A 19,672-nucleotide genomic window follows, 5' to 3' on the forward strand; every position below is an offset into this window, starting at 1 on the left:
TATAATCGATAAAAATCGATTATTATTGATTTTATCGATTAGTTGTTTCAGCCCTAATGCCTACCCAGAATCCCTTGCATATTTACGAGATTCCTGTGGGAAAATGTCTTCTGGCTTGTCTGGTGGATGACAACAAGCTATATAAAATTGTAATATTTTGCTGAAATTTGCCAAAATATACTTTTTCTCAATTGTGGCTAAAGGTATTAAGCAATAAAAATTTAAGAAAGGAAGACAATTAGGATTACATCTACTCTGTGTTAATCTATGGTGGGTAGATAATCTTAAATGACTTCCATTGAGGTATTGTTGCCTGGTCTAGGGCTTGAGGCGATGTTCTGTGGCAGATGTGATATTGCGGTAGTTTAGGAGTGGTGCATATCTATAATACATAGCTTGCATTGTCTTTCATGGTTAGTTTTTGTTTGTAATGTACTTCACCACAAATTTTATTGAGCCAACTTGGATTGAGTATAATTAATGTTAAAACAGGGAATTCAGAAATTCAAAGATCTGACTTCTATTTCTGTGATACAATTATCCGTTGCTAAAGACACACCTTTGGGTTTAAGAAATAGTCACTTGTTGGCTTCTGCAAGACTAAACACTGGAGGCAAAACAAAATCCTTAAAAATCCTTAAAATATACAATTCAAGCTGTGTTTTTAATTAACTGATAATCGCTGAAAAGCCAATGGCAATAAAAGCCAATACTTGGCTTTGTTAATTTGGAAAACTGTCCAAAAAGCTTCAAAGATGAGAATTCATACTCTTTAACATGAACTGGTGCTACTGGGGTGTCTTTTAGTTGCTGATAATAGGCACGTATTCACATAAAGAAGCAGCTCAATAATCCCTTTGGAACACTGTGTTCCATCACACCGACATCAGTTAAGCATATACATTTCTCTTTTGCATGATTTTAATTTTCAACCAATAAAGCAGAACTTTTAATGTCATGGCATTTAATATAATTTATTAAACCACACTATTGGTTTGTACTATTTGTTAAGTGTAATTGATTCATGATATTTACCCTACAAAGACCCCCCCAAAAAAAAATCTCTGTAGGGTAGAGATAACTCCTTCTTTACCAGGACTATTTTGTACCCAGAAATAAGTGCTTTTTAGAACTTTGTGGTTTATTAGTTGAACTGTAATTTGCATCTTTCTAAGTTACGTTGCTTTTGTGTATTAATTTTTGCAGGTCAAATAGGGCTATTTTTTTAATGTTTATCATACAAAAAATGGCTCACCTTTATTCATAAATACCATGGGTATTCCGGAGGGTAACCAAACCCTAATAGAAAAACCACAAACCAAAAACGTAAGAAACCCTACTTATACTTTATTATTTTAAAAAACAATAGTATAGATATGGTTATGCCTGAGCAGTCATGGACTAATTGAGGCAAAAAGAGCATCAAATAACCTGCTATCATGGTCCTGTGTAACCTGCTATCAACAAAAGTGGATGAAGTCTATTTTTAAATATTTCACTTCATCTGTTGTAACAGTGGTAGTGCTATAAACATTTGATTTATATATACATTTGCGTGTGTGTGATGTGTATATACACACACACACACACACCAAATGGACAAAAGTATTGGGACACCTTACCATTACATCAACAGGGACTTTAATGACATTGCAGTCTAAATACAAGGGCAGTAATATATAGTTGCTCTTCTTTTGCAGCTATAACAACTTCCACTCTTCTGGAATGGCTTTCCACAAGGTGTTTGAGTGTTTCTGTGGAAGCTGTAATAGCTGCAAAGGGGGGCCAACTACCTTAATACATTAATTTATTATTATGTATGTATTATGTATTTAAAATGCAATGTCTTAAAAGTCCCTGTTGGGTTAATGGTCAGGTGTCCAAATACTTTTGTCCATATAGTGTGTGTATACACCGATCAGCCATAACATTATGACCACCTGCCTACTATTGTGTAGGTTCCCCCTTTTGCTGCCAAAACAGCCCTGACCCATCGAGGCATAAACTCCACTAGCCCTCTGAAGGTGTGCTGTGGTATCTGGCACAAAGACATTAGCAGCAGATCCATGTGAGGTGGGGCCTCTATGGATGCATTTTAGTGCCATGAGTTCTCCAGGTAAGCGACACATACGCACCCGGACATCCATGTGATGTAAAAGAAAACGTGAGTCATGTAACCAAGCCACATTCTTCTATTGCTCCTTGGTCCAGTTCTTACGCTCATGTACCTATTGTAAGCACTGTCCGCAGTGGACAGGGGTCGGCATGGGCACCCTGACTGGTCTGCGGCTACGCAGCCCCGTATGCAACAAACCACGATGCACTTTGTTGTGACACCTTTCTATCAGAACCAGCAGTATAGTAGCTCATCTGATTTGACCCCCCCCCCCCCGCATCAATGAGCCTTGGCTGCCTATGTCATAAACTATTTCAGAAACCGAGGTTCTCACATTCTTGTGACTGGAGCTGTTTTACCATTTGAACCATATCTTTGTCTATTCATGATTCTCCTTTCTTTGTTTAACAGATTTGGGTTTAATAAAGAAAGGTTGAAATTCTTCATAAATTGTTCAAAAAATATACATTTCATATAACTGGACTAAGTATGCCAAGGGAATAGGGTTGTTATTTTATTCCCTGTAGAGAGAGGTGATTTTGTGGATTAAATGTGTAACATGTTGTAGCGATTACACATGCTGTAATTCACAGTATTGATTAATACATGAAAAAAGTAATTGTCACATAGGGTTATATTTCTTATAACACATGGGAAAACGGTACATAATCTCCTGTAGACTTTTATGTCTAAAACGAATGGACTTTGTCCTCCTGCCTTCCCACCTTAGATTATCTACTCATGCTCCTGGTTGCCAGGCTGACCTCCCATCTTCCAACTGCAGGCTAGATAAATAGCATGCCATTTCTTAGAAATTGTCATGAAAATGTTTCTGCTGCAGCCTAGACTTGCCTGGCACCAAGCCCATTTCTCATAGTCCCAGAAGGTGGAGGAATGAGAAGGCAACAGCTGTGAATGCATTGCTATGTGTTACGTGTAGTTAGGAGACAATCCTTTGTCTGCCTTGTTTGCACTGCACGTGGAAAATCGTGTTTTCGCAAAGCTACAGAAAAGTATTTGTTTAATGAAAGGAGGCAATGGTAATAAAATGCTATATAACTCGTGCAAGCAGAAAATGGACAAAAAGGGATTTATTTACCCTTATATAACTAATTCATTAATGCAACAATCAATATTTATCCTTGAGACATGTCTGAATTTCTTGCTAGCTCTATATCTTTTGTGGACTAGAACATATTTACTTTATAGATATACTTGGTTATACTGCTGTTGATTCATTAAACCATTAATAAAAAAATCTAATTATGTAGTCCTGCGTTAAATAAATCTTTGCAAACATTAAACTGATACCATACTATGGTGGGGAGGCCTGGGTTTATATGGCTTTCTGCTGAAATAGCTAAACATTGACAGATATATTCCTTATTATATTGTACCTTCAAGCATGGGCGTAGGAACCCCTAAAAATCTGGGGGGACAGCATTTCCCCCATCAGATCCCCACTCTCACACTATCTACCCCCTCTCCCCCTCTCACACTTTCTTACTATCTACCCCCCTCCCTACCCTCCCTTCTCACACTATCTGCCCTCTCCCTACCCCCCCTTCTCACTAGCTACCTTCTCCCTACCCTCCCTTCTCACTAGCTACCCTCTCCCTACCACCCCCTTCACACTAGCTACCCTCTTCCTACCCCCCGTCTCACTAGCTACCCTCTCCCTACCCCCCTTCTCACTGTCTACCCCAGGGGTGTCCAAGTTTTTTCTGCAGTGGGCCACTTCATCAGAATTGTATACGTGCGCGGGCCGCACTCATTTTTCATTGTGAGAAAATATGGCCTTTAATAAAATATGCAGATTAAAATAAAGTAAATGACACAAAACATTTACTTTTCCTCTCACTGATTTCTGGGCCTAGAAAGTTTTGTGACTACAAATTCAGGATAATTAAAAATGAAATAGTTCTATTTATTCTAGGGATGCACCAAAATGAAAATTCTGGACCAAAACATTCACGGTTCACTTAGCCAAAACCGAAAATGACCCGCCCACCTTTAAAAATAATAATAAAAACTCACATTTTTAATAAAAGTAGGTAACACACCACAATTGGACAAAAAAAATTAGCAATATGACTTGGCATGATAGGAGTGTGATTGCTAACAGCAATCACACTCCTATCATACCCAGGCAGCCAGTACATGCTGGTACAGGGTGGCTGTAAGTGATGTGCAGACCCCATACTGCTGGCAGCATCAATACACAAGGGGGACAGCCAGCTAGGTTTCAGCATGTACTGGCTGACTTGGCATGATAGGAGTGTGATTGCTAATAGCAATCACAGTCCCATCATGCCTAGGTTCCAGCACTTACACATCCAACCAGTAGATGCTGGAACCTAGGCATGATGGGACTGTGATTGCTGTTAGCAATCACACTCCTATCATGCCAAGTCAGCCAGTACATGCTGGTACAGGGTGGCTGTAAGTGATGGGCAGACCCCATACTGCTGGCAGCATCAATACACAAGGGGGGCAGCTAGCTATGTTTCAGCATGTACTGGCTGACTTGGCATGATAGGAGTGTGATTGCTAACAGCAATTACAGTCCCATCTTGCCTAGGTTCCAGCACTTACACATCCAACCAGTAAATGCTGTAACCTAGGCATGATGGGACTGATTGCTGTTAGCAATCACACTCCTATCATGCCAAGTCATGCTGGTACAGGGTGGCTGTAAGTGATGTGCAGACCCCATACTGCTGGCAGCATCAATACACAAGGGGGGCAGCTAGCTAGGTTTCAGCATGTACTGGCTGACTTGGCATGATAGGAGTGTGATTGCTAACAGCAATCACAGTCCCATCTTGCCTAGGTTCCAGCACTTACACATCCAACCAGTAAATGCTGTAACCTAGGCATGATGGGACTGATTGCTGTTAGCAATCACACTCCTATCATGCCAAGTCATGCTGGTACAGGGTGGCTGTAAGTGATGTGCAGACCCCATACTGCTGGCAGCATCAATACACAAGGGGGGCAGCTAGCTAGGTTTCAGCATGTACTGGCTGACTTGGCATGATAGGAGTGTGATTGCTAACATCAATCACAGTCCAATCATGCCTAGGTTCCAGCACTTACACATCTATTCTATCACACACACACTCATTCATTCATATACTCATTCATTCACAGATTCATTCCCTCAATCACGCATACTCATTCAAACACCCTCCCCACCCCTTACCTGCACTGCAGCTCCTCGATGCCGCTCACAGGCTTCAGCAGAGGGCGCGGCCTCCCTCTGCGTTCTCTGGTACTGCACAGAGGAAGCAGGATGTGATGTAATGTCACGTGAACTCTGCTGGGTTCCGGTTCCTCTGTGCAGTACAGAAGACCCTCCCACAGGTAAGTAGCAGGGCTCGAGGTGCGGACCGCGTAAGATCGGTTGCCCTGGCTGCCAATCTTACGCGGGCCGCACCTCGAGGTCTCGCGGGCCGCATTTGCGGCATTTCTATTGGGGGGGTTCCTACGGCCCTGGGGGGGATTTCTTAATTATCGGCCCCCCACACATGAGTTACTGGGGGGGATCTGTCCCCCCCGGTTCCTACGCCCATGCCTTCAAGGCATAAAGTCTTATGCCTTCAGGCAGAAAGTCCTATGCGAAATATGTAAAACTGGTATTGTTAGCTAGTGTGTCTGGGAACCTCAACCTATTATAAAATCCGTCAGTTTCTTCAGTGACTTTCTGAATATATAACTGTTCTTGAAAATATGATGCCTTTGACATACCTCCCAACATTTCAAATCGCCAGCAGGAGGCTTGTCAATTGGTTGAAATATATTAATTTATGGAAAGATAATGGTGCATAATATCACCTTATCTCTTTACCTCCCCTGATGCAGCATTTCTCTGTAAAAAATAATAAATAATCCTAGTGCTAATATTCCAGTGTTCTTGTTGAGGGGGGGGGGGGGCAGTCTGGATCCTTTGTTTATGTTGTGATGTGCCCCAAAGAGAAAACAGTGTTTACAGTGACTATAATTTTACTGTCCCTAAAGAGGAACATCCATAGTTTTACTGCTAAACCATCGAATGCCGAGTTGACCCAGAAAGCCTTCCACATGTCCCATCCACATGTCACGTTCTGAGAGTACTAGAGTTTGCACAGAAAACAAAACAGAGAATCTATCAGAACTGCCCAGGCGTGAACTCCCATGCACTGGCCGTTTTGTCCTAGTGATCATTGTGCCACCTTTTTTTTGATGAATTAATTTGTCCACGGGGTCCCAACTCTAAGTAATTTTATCAATTAAACTGCTGCCTTGAAGAACAGTCTTATTACCCGTAGGTATTACGGTACTTATGCGATCAAATAATTTTTATTGTTATCTTCATATTGTTCTACAACTTCAGTACATGTGATGCCTTTCTACTGTTTGTATTAATGATTTAACATAAGTGGAAGATAAGGAAATTCCTGTCATGATGTGTGTCATGAGATTTCCTTTGGCTCACAGACCCACCATAAATTATACTGACACATCTACTGGTTTTCTTTTGTATTGCTACACTAGTAACCGAGGCCTGAAATATGAACTTGTTATGAATGATGAAGTAAGTATTTAGAGGGCTTTGCCAAATGACATGTTACATCATTGCTTTATCACGGTGTAAAGACCATGGGAGCTGTTGTCCCCTCCTGACTCTGTCCACAAAAAAGTGACAGAATTATGTTCCAGTGTGTGTATCTATATAAAACATGTATAGAAGAGGTATTTTTGGGGGAGGGCGACATACTTAATATTAATTAATATTAATTTAATTTTAATACTTAATATGAATTAATTAATCTTAAAGTGTTTGGAGTTTGGCTTATTTTACTAGCTTAAGACAGGTCAAGAATGACCAAAAAATTTGTACTAAAGCTGTTAAAGCTGTATTGATTAATAATAATGATTTACAATTGCTACAATATATTAAATATTGAACATTACATAATGATGTTTTCTCTTTCTAGTCAGGTTTAATAAGGACACCGGAAGCTGATTATTTTTTGAAACCACTGTCTACGCACATAACTCTAAAACACAATTACTCTTCTTCAAACGGTCACCAGCCCCATGTTTTATACAAGCGATCGGTTGAGAATCATTTGTACAGGGACAAAGAAATAATGCTAGTTGAAAGGCAGCAGGAACTTGAAAGCCACAACTATCTTCACCAAGAGAATTCATCTCATCAGCACAACCACCAAAAGGACCAAAGACACGGGCAACATGACAAACAGCACTACTGTGGAAGACGCAAGAAATGTATGTAAGGGACTTTTTATATTCAAAATAAAATCATATTATATGGCTATATATTTATACTGCATGTTCATAACATCTAAATATGTTTTAGGTTTGTAAAATAATTCAGCATGAAGTCCCAGAGGAGGTGTCTCCGTAAGGGCTGTTAATGAATGGACATATCCGTTTCTGGGCTTTATCATCGCGTTCTATACTTGACAAAATAACCTTTACTTCCTCAAAACAGGAAGACCAATAGCCAAGAGAGAGCTAAAATATTTTGTGTGTGTGTGTTCATTGATAAAATTGACCCTTAAACAATATCATATTGTTATAATAATGAGCAAATAACATTACTTATGAGCATTGTAATATATAGGGGGTTATCTAACATTTTGTTCAAGTTTAATAAAACTTGATCCCCAAAAGGATTTTGGACTCACGTTTCTAAGTCAATAAGTGCATTGCATTTAATTGTGTCCCACAGTACTTATCCAGTGATCATCCAGACTGATTTACAATATTACTAAATGATGCTTCAAGGGCACAGTTTTACACTTTTATATATTCGTTTTAAATGTTTTTTCTTTCAATAGTCGAGCTTATACTGTTATACAAGAAACCTAGAACTAAAAAGAAAACACTTATTTGTTACTGTAATAAAGAATTTTAGATTTTTTTTACATATGTACAAACCTAGATATCGATAACATAATATATTTTTAGTAATGAATTTAGGGCTTTTTAATTACAATAAAGTGCAGTTGGGTTGTTCCTGTTCTATGAAGAATTTTCTGTTTTGTGGATTCATTGTTTTTTATTCTGTCTTCATACTGCTGACATACTTGCTCACTTAACCTGTTCTTACCATCTATACCTTCCTTGTGTTCTTCCCCATTACTGTTTTTTAAAAGGACTGATTAAAAGGGCTATAAAAACTTCCCTACCTTGATCTGTGAATCATAAAACTCAGTTGACTGATTTTGTACGTTTCAACATAAATTGTGTCAGTGGGATGAAAAACACATTTTATGCAGCTACTGTTCAATTAATTTCTCTGCTTAACTTTAGTCTTAAGCAAATAGATATATAATATATTAAAGTATGACAAAGTAAGTATTTCACAAGTCTAACAAGAATAAAAAGAAATATGGTAATGGAAAGTAATCTCTCAATGGTGATGCATGAGCCAGGCCAGATTATGGTCCAGCTCACCAAGAGTGACTGGACTAGCTTGGACTACCCAGCTGTGTACGTCCGGGGTCTGGAAGAACCCACATGAGGGCTCACGACAGAAAGCAAGGACATGCACAATTACTTGTCCCCTGCTCATCAGTGTTTCACATAACAGTGTTTTCTTTTTTTCAGATATGCCTAAACCCCCCAAGGATGATATTTTTATTTTGCCTGATGAATATAAATACCAAGCTCGAGGCAAGAGATCGCTTCCTAAATATCAGAGGAATAAGGCCCTAAATGTGGAAACTCTTGTTGTTGTAGATAACAAAATGATGCAGAACCATGGGCATGAAAATATTACTACTTATGTTCTGACAATACTCAATATGGTACGATAGAATTTTTTTGAGGTCTGTTGAATTAAGGTTTTTGGACATCTTTAGATAATCCAATATCCAAAGTTATTTTATATGTCACAATGCAGGCAGAAATTGGCAGATCTGTTTGAGGCGCTTCAATCACAATGCTAGTCAAGATGTGTCATGAGACGTCATGTGTGTCCATTTGGCCTACCTTGGGCCTAATATTTCCTGGTGCAGACCTTAATGGGTCCTAGATCTTGTTCTAGATTCAGCATATGCCTATTCCATGTATGTTTAAATCCCCTCATTGTATAAGCCACTACCACTTCTGATGTTAGTCTATTACATTTGTCTACCTCCCTCTTAGTAAAGTGAAGCTTCCTTACATTACATCTAAACCTCTGATCCTCCAGTTTTGGACTATGGCATTTTGTTCCAACATTTCTCATCTAAAATAAACTTCCTTCCTGTACTTTGTTAAATCCCCCTTTAAGTATTTAAATATTTCCCTTCTTTCTTCTTTCCTCCAAGCTATACATATTAAAATCCCTTAGTCTGTCCTGAATTCTTATCCTGCAAACCATAGACCGTACATGATACTCTAGGTAAGGTCTAACCAGAGATCTGTAAAGTGACAGAACTACCTCTCTCTTTCTGCTACTAATGCCTCTAGCTGTACAACCCAGCACCCTGCTTACTTTTTTGATGCTTTATAACATTGTCTGGTTACCTTAAAGTCCTCAGAAATAATTAAGGTAAAGTCCCTCTGATCTGTTGTCACTGATAGAACACTGTCCCCAATATTATTTTTTGCCTTGGGATAGCATAAGTGGGGGGCAAAATGTAAACTATTTGATGGGGTAAACATGAGCAAAATCCTAAAGTTGTTTTGAGTAAACCTTCATTCAGTTTAAAGATTTTCTGGTGATTTTTTAATCTGTTGCATGAGAGTATGAATTCTCATATGTTTTATTTCATAGTAAGTAAGTGTATTTAATTATATCAGCAGAAACATGATTTTGTTCTCTAAGTAACTGTAAAGTCTAGATATAACTTATTATAATAGCCACTTGGCTGGGTTTCAAGGGAGCAGACCAAGTTGACTGCTCTAGCTATAGATTGTGGCCCAAAAAAACATTCTTGCTCACAGATTATACCAGCTGGTACAACATGCACTGAGCCAGCATATACACGGTGCACTGGCACTTACCTAACACAATCTCATTGGACCAAACAGGATTCTGTAAAGGCACATAATCCAGTCAGACTATTAATGGTGCCCAAATTCTAGGCTACATGAAATCCCAAACATATGCTGCATTCCATTAAACATGCTGAGGGTCTTGCTGGCCGAATCATACATTGTCTGCTACATATATCTAGATCAGAACAACATGAAAAGAATCAGCTCAGTTGAATGTTTGTGATGATGGCTATGGAACATCTTATCCTATTCGTGTTTTTTGCTATGTGACAATGCCTGAGTGTCCACAATATTCCATTTATTTTTTTAGGTATCAACATTGTTTAAAGATGGAACTATAGGAGGAAATATTAACATAGCTATTGTTGGTCTCATTCTTCTAGAAGATGAACAGGTAAGCATGGTATCTGTCAGACTGCACCAGAAAAACCCCCTCTCTTATTCCTTCAGCCCCGCTCCCCCCTTATGTTTCTCTGTATATATATGAATATATATATATATATATATATATATATATATGTGTGTGTGTTCATATATATAATCAGCCTGTCTGTATTGTTAATCACTAAAATTGTTTGTAATATTCAAATTTTCCCTGTCTCCACCGCCTTTCATTCATAACCTTATGTTTCAGTATACAGGCTGTGGACTTGCACAGGCAATGGTTGCTGAAGTAATCTATCACAAGGAATTTGTTAGGAAATCCTAAAAACCTGTACTGTTCAAAGGCTTTGAGAAACTAAACTTAACAAAAGCCTTAACAAAACATAGGCTAACGTGCTAATCAATGAAAATTACACAATCTGGTCATTTTACTCTTACTAATTGATTTAAAGACATTGAAATACTTTTAAAAGGGCACGTCTGTTTTCACATTTTAACCAAAAGTAAATAAAATGATATTTGGTATAATCAAGGCAATTTTACCCTAAGTGTTGACATTTTGGTGCCAATATTTAATCATTAGAGCACTCACAATTGATTTAATATATGTATGGGATCTGCCTTTTGGTGCAGTACACAGCAGGTTTAATTATAGCTATTTGTCTCCATTTTAATTGCAGTGCGGAATGGTTAGGTAGGTATTTATGTTTTAAATACAAGAAGATAAATCACCCCCGGACACAATGCTGTCTGGTCAGGGCAGAAAATATACACATTTCTTCTGTGATGCTGACAACAATGGGCAATGTTTCCTAGATTATTTTTTCAGTCCTGAAGTCTGTGCTATAATGGTAAGGTACTGCTTTATGTAGGCTCATTCATGATTTGAAGCCAGCAACTGTGCTTACAAAATATAAACTGGTTTCAGGGAGGTAGGGAAAACATTGTGACTCATTTGAAGAAAAAGAATGAAGTAACAAACAATGTGAATACCAATACATCCATCATACTATTCTGCTGTTAATCTGCCCCTTTTTAACCAACCCACTATGGCTTGGAACAAAACCGGAGAACCAGCCCTTGTGGGCCTTGATAATCACCCTCCATGGTCAACTCAATGCACACTGTTGGGTGGGAAGGAGATGACTCTGCCTCAGTGTCTGTGTATATGGAGGGTGGGGAACATTTATGGGCATGCTTGGATACTTTACATTAAGCTTTAAAATTTACAACTAAAGTTAATCCAATTTAAACAGCATTTTTGTTTTTACATAACCTAATTTTAACTACAATAAAACAATTCCTGTATCATGTGTTCCTGTCAATTTAGCCCCTGAGGGCAACCACAGCATTGACTTAATACACTAGATGCCAGCTCAAAGTTAGTGTAGACCATGATGAAAGATCAGCAGTAACCTCACACCAAGCTTTACACTTTTATCACCTTCAACATTGGAAGATATGCATGCATTTCTTTTTCATGTCTGACTAGCAAGATTTAGGTAGATGCTTAGAAAGTAGTGTCCGTGTTGCTTCTAGTGAACCCAGTCAATTCTACATTGTCTCATAGCTCATTCCATAAAGAACGCATTCCGCTAATTTCTCAGATTTTCCAGAAAACACAGAGGGAAAAAAAGGAGAGATATGTTGAGCATAGTGCTGAGGAAACATCTGCAGCTGCTCTTACTTTTTTCCACTTTAGTTGATAACTATCAACACACCAGAAATTTTGGCATAGAGATACAAAATGTTCATCTGTAATGTTAATATAGTACCTGATTTCTGCAAACTTGTTTTTTAAGGCAATAGCGTTGATGTGCACTGTTTTCAAAGTAACAAAACCCTTTTGCCATTAAGGCCATTAACAGTTTGGATGCTGGGGAATGCACTTATGCATCAAATGCTGCTTAGTGCTGTCTGGTGACTAATTACTGTATTAGTTACTTTCAGGTTTACAGTATGTCACAAGTTAACACAAGTTCTCAGCGTTGCAGAGCCATTTGAAATCTCTGCCGTAATGGTATATAAGTAGCTTTTGCCCTTTGCTCAACAAAGTCAGTGGGGTCAGACAGGTTTATTATTATTTTTAACTTAATGTCTTACTTCATGTGCTGAAACAATCAGTGCTTCTGTGACAGCTTAATTATGTTCCATTTAAACGCCATTTTTTTACCACTTGGACTCTATCCAGGTTCTAAAGACCACAAGTATACTATCTTTTGATCAAACACCTGTGTTGACTTTAATTAATGCAATTTTCTCTGAAATCACCAAGCAAGGAATTCAAGGTATGCTTCCAGTGAGGAGAACGCTCTGCCTACTTTAGTTTAGGGTTACCTCTTAGATTTACACCAAGGTTGAGCCAGTTGATGTTTTAGATTGTCCATCCCCAGTGCAGCCGTGATTAAACAACCATACTCCACGCATAAAAAAAATGCTTAACCGTACATATTCAGAAAATAATTATCTGACATTGCTAACTTAAATATATACACTGTAGTGAGAGGGCAGTAAACAAATCCACCAGGCTTGTTTAAAAATGGCTATCCGAGATCGGAGCCAAAGACCAATTAAGGTTTCAGCCTTTACATCAGGAAAAACAACCAGAGTAGGTGGGCCAAATGGTTCTTATCTGCTGTCAAGCTCTTTGTTTCCATACTCGCTCAAATATGCATACACAATACAACATTGCTAACTGAAACAGTAAAAGAAACGGATTGTACAAAATTGACAATATGTTACTAGCTCCACTAGCTTGCTGGCGAGTGTCATGTAAATAACCACATCACCATAGATGAAACATGTAAAATAACTCAATTTAGTAGGTGTTAATTTTAGAGGAGACAAAATGTAATGATAGACTTTTTGTAGCAATAGTATTACATTCAATAAAGTGTGTTTAAATAAAGGAACCTAAAGGAGCTCAATGTTTATTTTAATAAATTGCATCTTGCCTTACACCAAAGGTTTTTAAATGTCTCTCTTGAATAGTATGAGGTCTGCTTGACTGGCCTTTCTTCTCAAGTAGTGACTTTAATATAGAGGGGAAACATGCATTAACTAAAGTGGAAACATGCAGGGGAATTGATGTTTTAGTTCTGAATGTTTTTTTTTTCTTTTTTATGGCAGTCAACCCCAGTATTATTCTCTTGGAAGAAGAGAATGCCTACACATGCCTATATTGATATATTTGACTTTGCCTGCTAGATCCTGATGGTCTTAGGAGCCAATAAGTAGTACAGTAAACTTGTTGTTATCACCAACTTATTAGTATATGGGGGCTAAAAACTAACTCCAGCTGGATTCCTAGTGGATTTAGCTAAAATGTCTGTATACCAGTTAATTTGTGTTTCAAGTTCAAATTGTTTGTAAGTCAATCAGGGGAAGGTGATACATGCTGAGAATTAGTTTTTGTATCACCCACAATTTTATCGTGGTTTTTAGCAAAACAATTTTTAAGGGAATATCTTTAACCCCTTAATGACAATTGCCGGTCCTGGCACGGCACGGAAAAGCATGTGCTTTACGACAATTGACGTGCCAGGACCGGCACGTCTTTAAACGGGTGCAGAAAGCGATCTACTATCGCTTTCTGCACCCAAAAAGTGTTGCTGAATGCCTCGACCTCGAGGCATTCAGCAACGCCGCGATCGGCACGAAGGGGCCATCTCTGGCCCCTCCACGGGGCGTCAACATCCGCCATACTTTGTATGGCGGCGGACGCCCGTTTTAAAAGCGTTTAGGAGGCGATCGACGATCGCCTCCTAAACTTAAATGGTGTCGCTGGAATGCCTCGATCAGGAGGCATCCAGCGACACCAAACACTAACCTTTTGATGGGCTGTGACCGCTCCGGAGAGCGGTCACAGCCGCAGCTGCCGGCAATCTTCGCCATCAAGGAAGATGGCCGCCGTCCTGTAACAGGAACCACAAATTTTAAAAGTTCGCTAGATAGTCCAGACCATCTAGAGAACTTTGGCTCCACTTGCAGGTTGAATACAGGTACTGCATTCACCATGCAAGTCAATGGAGCCCAGCTTTCTAATCACAGTGTGATTAGTAAAAATAAATAAAAAAATAAAATAAAATTAATAATAATTAGAAAAAAATAGTAAAAAAACAGTAAAATGTAAAAATCATTTCCCACTGATGTCACTATCAGGGGAACCTCCAAGTTGAAAAAAAATGTTAATTTTTTTAAAAAAAAAATAAAAAAAAAATATATATATATATAAAAAATATATTTTTGTGAGCAAGTCCTAAAATTAGCATATTAGCTTAAAACAATTCTCGCATGGAAAGAGTTAAAATACTGGCATATTAAATGCCCGTGGGGTGTCTACTTTTAAAAAATTTATGATTTGATGGGGTAAATTGAATGGGCCAGGTTCAACAACGTCCCAATTAACACGGGGGGAAGGATGGCCACACATCTAATTTCCAATTAGAAAAATGCACACGTACCAAATGTGGCCTTTTAGTTCCCCCAAAAAATGACACACCCATGCATGTGGGGTATCACTGCACTCAGGAGATGTTGCTGAACACATTATGGGGTGTCGTGTGACAGCGGCATATACCAGGAGCTGTAAATTCATACATAAAGTAGGTGTGTGTGGGAAAAATACACACACAAAAATATTACTGCAAACTTTGAAAAAATGCTGGTGGTAAAATATGTGCATGCAAAGAGTTAAAATACCAGCATTTAAAATACCCTGTGGTGTCTAGTTTTGAAAAATATATGGTTTTGTTGGGCACACTGAAATGGCCTGGCTCAAAGATGTACCAAATAGGGCATGGGCAGTGGATCCCAAATGCCAAAGTTCAACATTGAAAAAAGCGCATGCCCCAAATGTGGCCCTTTTGCCCCAAAACAGCCAGGCAAAATCATTCATGTGAGGTATCGCTGTACTCAGGAGATGTTGCTGAACACATATTGGGGTATTTTGTGATAGTGACATATACGAGAACATTTTAATTCATACCTGAATTAAAATGTGTGTGGAAAACCAAATGCAAAAAAATGACTACCACAAAGTTTGACAAAGACTGGTGGTAGATATGGTGCATGGAAAGAGTTAAAATACTAGCATTTGAAATACCCTGGGGTGTCTAGTTTTCAAAAATATATGGGTTTATTGGGCACACTGAAATGGCCCGGCTCAAAGATGTACCAAATAGGGCATGGGCAGTGGATCCCCAAATGCCAAAGTTCAACATTGAAAAATGCGCATGCCCCAAATGTGGCCCTTTTGCCCCCAAACAGCCAGGCAAAATCATTCATGTGGGGTATCGCTGCGCTCAGGAGATGTTGCTGAACACATATTGGGGTGTTTTGTGATAGTGACATAAACTAGAACATTTTAATTCATACCTGAAGTAAAATGTGTATGACAAAACAAATGCAAAAAAATGACTACCATAAAGTTTGACAAAGACTGGTGGTAGATATGGTGCATGGAAAGAGTTAAAATACTAGCATTTGGAATACCCTGGGCTGTCTAGTTTTCAAAAATATATGACTTGATGGGGTAAATTGCATTGGCCGGGTTCAAAGATACCCGAAATGGCACATGGGGGGAAGAATTACCAGATTTGGAAAAAATGGCTTTGAAATAGCAAAACGCTACCTGTACTTATTGCCCCATAATGGGTAGAAAAAAGCAAAAAAACATAAAAACAATGGGTATTTCTAAACTCAGGACAAATAGTAGAATCTATTTAGCAGGTTTTTTCATTACCTTTTATAGATGAGTAAAAGATTTTTCAACTAAAAGTTAGAAACAGTCATTTTTTTCTAAATTTTTCACCATATTTTATAATTTTTTTAATAGTAAATAATATGATACAATCAAAACAATGTCATCTAAAGAAAGCCCTTCTTGTCCTGAAAAAAACAATATCTAATGTGTGTGGGTTCAGTAAACGGGAAAGAAGAAAATTACAGCTAAACACGAGCAGCGCAGAAATGTTAAAAAGGCCATTGTCACAAAGGGTACAAAAAGTAAAATCAGCCTTTGTCTCGAAGGGGTTAATGACCAAATAAATTGTATTGTCCAATACAGTGTTTTTGTTAAATACATGTATCAAAATTAGTAAAATGTAAAATTTTAGTCAAATTTAAATACATTTTTTTTTTTTCTAATGAGCATACATAAGGTGTCTTTATTTCATAGCTTTGTTATAATAGGGGAAAATACCAATCTAACAATATGATATGTACTGATACAAAAGGGGAAAGAGGGTTTCCAGTGGGTGGCCTGGACTAGGGGGCAGGGTGGAAATTGCATTACAGTACACAGCATTGTATTTAATGAACAAAGAATAATATTTGGTTTTCCATGGGACTGATCACTTTGAAATTTCTGCTGGATCTGTTGCCATTCTAAGGTTAATTTAACTCAGTTGTTGCATACATTATCTTTATCACTCATAAGGATGGTTTGATTTTCACTTGTATATAGGACATGTTTGTTTTGATGGATTTATTCTGGAATTGTTTGATTTATCTCATGATTTGTAATTTCTCTGCCGTAGCCTGGTCTTGTTATCAATCATCATGCTGACCACACATTGAGCAGCTTCTGCCAGTGGCAGTCTGGACTGGTGGGGAAAGATGGAAGCAGGCACGATCATGCTATTCTGCTCACTGGTTTAGACATATGTTCTTGGAAGAATGAGCCATGTGACACTTTAGGTAAAAATTCATAACTCAAATTACACATTTATAAAGAGTTATACTAGTGGATTGTATCACCATAAAACCACTATAATGTCCCATGCTAACTTGTGTCATTGGTTACTAGGGTAACAAGATCTCTTTGAACCCACATTACTTTTAATAGAGTACCCCCATTGACTTTGTAATGACTTTGAACAAATGTTTAAAAGTTGAAAAAACAAAAGATGAAAAAGTTATATTAAAGTTATTTACTATTCAGTATATAAACAATACCGTTATTAACATAAAAATGTTTGATTATTTCATGTTTTGATTTCAGTGCTTGTTACAAAGATCAGTTTCTGGATCTTTTATTTTATCTTGGTCTATTCCTTAATACACCGTTAGGATGCGTTTGCAAGGATGGTAATATATTGATGGTGTTTTAAGGGATATAATGCTGTATGACATGGGTTTCTCATGCAGTGAAGCGGAGCAAGGAATGATAAAAGTGTTTGACTATAGTAGTAAAAGTAAGAAGACCGTGAATACGTTATAAGATTTATGTCTGTTTTCATTTTACAGGATTTGCTCCAATAAGTGGTATGTGCAGTAAATACCGCAGCTGCACTGTTAATGAGGACACTGGGTTGGGCCTAGCTTTCACCATTGCCCATGAGTCTGGTCACAAGTAAGTATTACTTTGTATCTATATGACAAAAGAGTGATTTGAAATATCTGATTAAAAGGCAGTGCACTGATTCAGTCTCTTGGTAAGCAATATAGCCTTGTAACATTAAGCAGAACTCAAAGTAGGGGTACTTTGGAGGTAGTGCCTCAAAAATCTGCTGATTTCTTGATTTGTTGTCCATCTAGAAAAGGTGTTGGCTACATATTGAATGAAGTACAAGTTTGTAGGAAAATTGTGTTGGTCTGAAAAATTTAACCCTTGAAAAACCTCTGAGGTTCCAAAAGGTTGTATCAAAGGTTGAGCTCTCTGAGGTCCTGGAAGCTAAGGTGGCTCTATATTTTATTTCATTTTTTTAATGTTGGCCCAAATAGGAAGTGTCAACCTTGACAAAAACCTCAAGTGACCAAAAGAAAGGCATACAAGAGAGGATGTAGTTTAAGGGAAAAGTATGAATGTAGAAAGAACCTAAGCTCTGATCCTCTAAATCAGAGTAACTAAGATAGGTAGAGAGATGCACCCTCTGGATCAGCTTTGGTAGAATTGTGTAGATACCTCACCACAAATCAAGTGTTCTGTGTTCAGACCCTGCTGAATACTTTATAGGCACTTGTAAATTAAGCCAGAAGAAGCTCCATAATAAACTTTCTAACTACTAACACTCCTTAGACTTAGTTATATTATAAATTATCTTGGCCACTTTTTCAGTTTCGCTTGCAGAGTCCAGAAGAGATTCTGGCTTCAATAAGTCTACAGCGAGGCGAATAATTGTTCTTTTATGTACAGACTAAATGGTGGGAATCCATTACTAAAGAACAATATTTATATAATTATTGAAACAGAATGGATTCAGTATCTCAGTCAGTTTTAGCTGCTTGAAGGGAGCACTTTCTGTGCATGCTTGCAGAGTGTCTTATTAGATCCACTGCTCTTGCATGACCGGGCTGTGGAGCTGGGAAAGAAAGTAAATGCATAAGGGGCATTCAAATGGAAAAGGGAAAACCAACCATTAATTTACAGGAAATACTCAGCTATCATATGCAATAAAGTTTATATGATGGCTGAAGTGTCCCTTTTAAAGTTACGAATAGATACAATACATTAAAAAAAAAAAAAGTTGCAAGAATTGCATCCCTCTTTGTTACCCAAATGAAATGCAAGCAAATAAAATGTTAAAGCATATATCATAAGCATATTAAAGCCAGACTTGGATCAATTCCAACATATCTTTAATGAAAGACTATAACATGTTTAGTAGCAGACCTTCACATAATAGCCACAAAACACTGAGATGTTTGGTATGCTTTGTACTAAACCTCCTCTTTCTTTATTGGAATCACAGAGACATGTACTGATAATTACAACCCCCTGTATAACCAGATGTTTGCTAAAGTACAGTTATCCAATAATGAAGGAGTAGAATTTAGTTTGAATTACATCAAATAAATATTTTGGCAATTAATCTGTGATTAATTAGTGTGAAAATGGCCAAAAATGAAAGTTGGCCATATATTAAAATATTTGTGTTATATACTTGTAACTATAGGGAACCATCATAGAATGTAGATCTGCAACACATAATACTGATTAGTTCTATGAGACGCTAATACAAACAGAATAAGTGGCAGTAGTCATATAATGTTAATTCTATATTAGGATATATATATAGCAGGAGGTGGTACTATATGACAGAGGTTGAACCATATAGACGGAGCTTGTAGGAGTCAATTTGAAAGTCTAATTAGCTAAATGAATATTTTGACAACATCTATTGCCGATTACACTCTACATTGAAACTGTATTGTGAAATTGTTTATCTTATA

General features: G+C 37.8%; 1 protein-coding gene across 1 annotated transcript in view; it reads left to right on the forward strand.

The window, feature by feature from the left end:
• Positions 1 to 19,672, forward strand: part of LOC149302664 (A disintegrin and metalloproteinase with thrombospondin motifs 16-like) — a 97,104-nt gene that overhangs the window by 30,854 nt on the left and 46,578 nt on the right. Inside the window, exons 4-8 of the mRNA XM_089482300.1 lie at positions 7,096 to 7,390; positions 8,738 to 8,937; positions 10,425 to 10,508; positions 17,038 to 17,197; positions 17,747 to 17,852. Coding sequence (XP_089338426.1) covers positions 7,096 to 7,390; positions 8,738 to 8,937; positions 10,425 to 10,508; positions 17,038 to 17,197; positions 17,747 to 17,852 — 845 coding nt within the window. The remainder of the gene's footprint in view (positions 1 to 7,095; positions 7,391 to 8,737; positions 8,938 to 10,424; positions 10,509 to 17,037; positions 17,198 to 17,746; positions 17,853 to 19,672) is intronic.

This window comes from Sceloporus occidentalis, unplaced genomic scaffold (assembly GCF_023333645.1).
Source record: "Sceloporus occidentalis isolate IW3139 unplaced genomic scaffold, rSceOcc1.0.p SCAF_18, whole genome shotgun sequence".
NCBI lineage: Eukaryota > Metazoa > Chordata > Lepidosauria > Squamata > Phrynosomatidae > Sceloporus > Sceloporus occidentalis.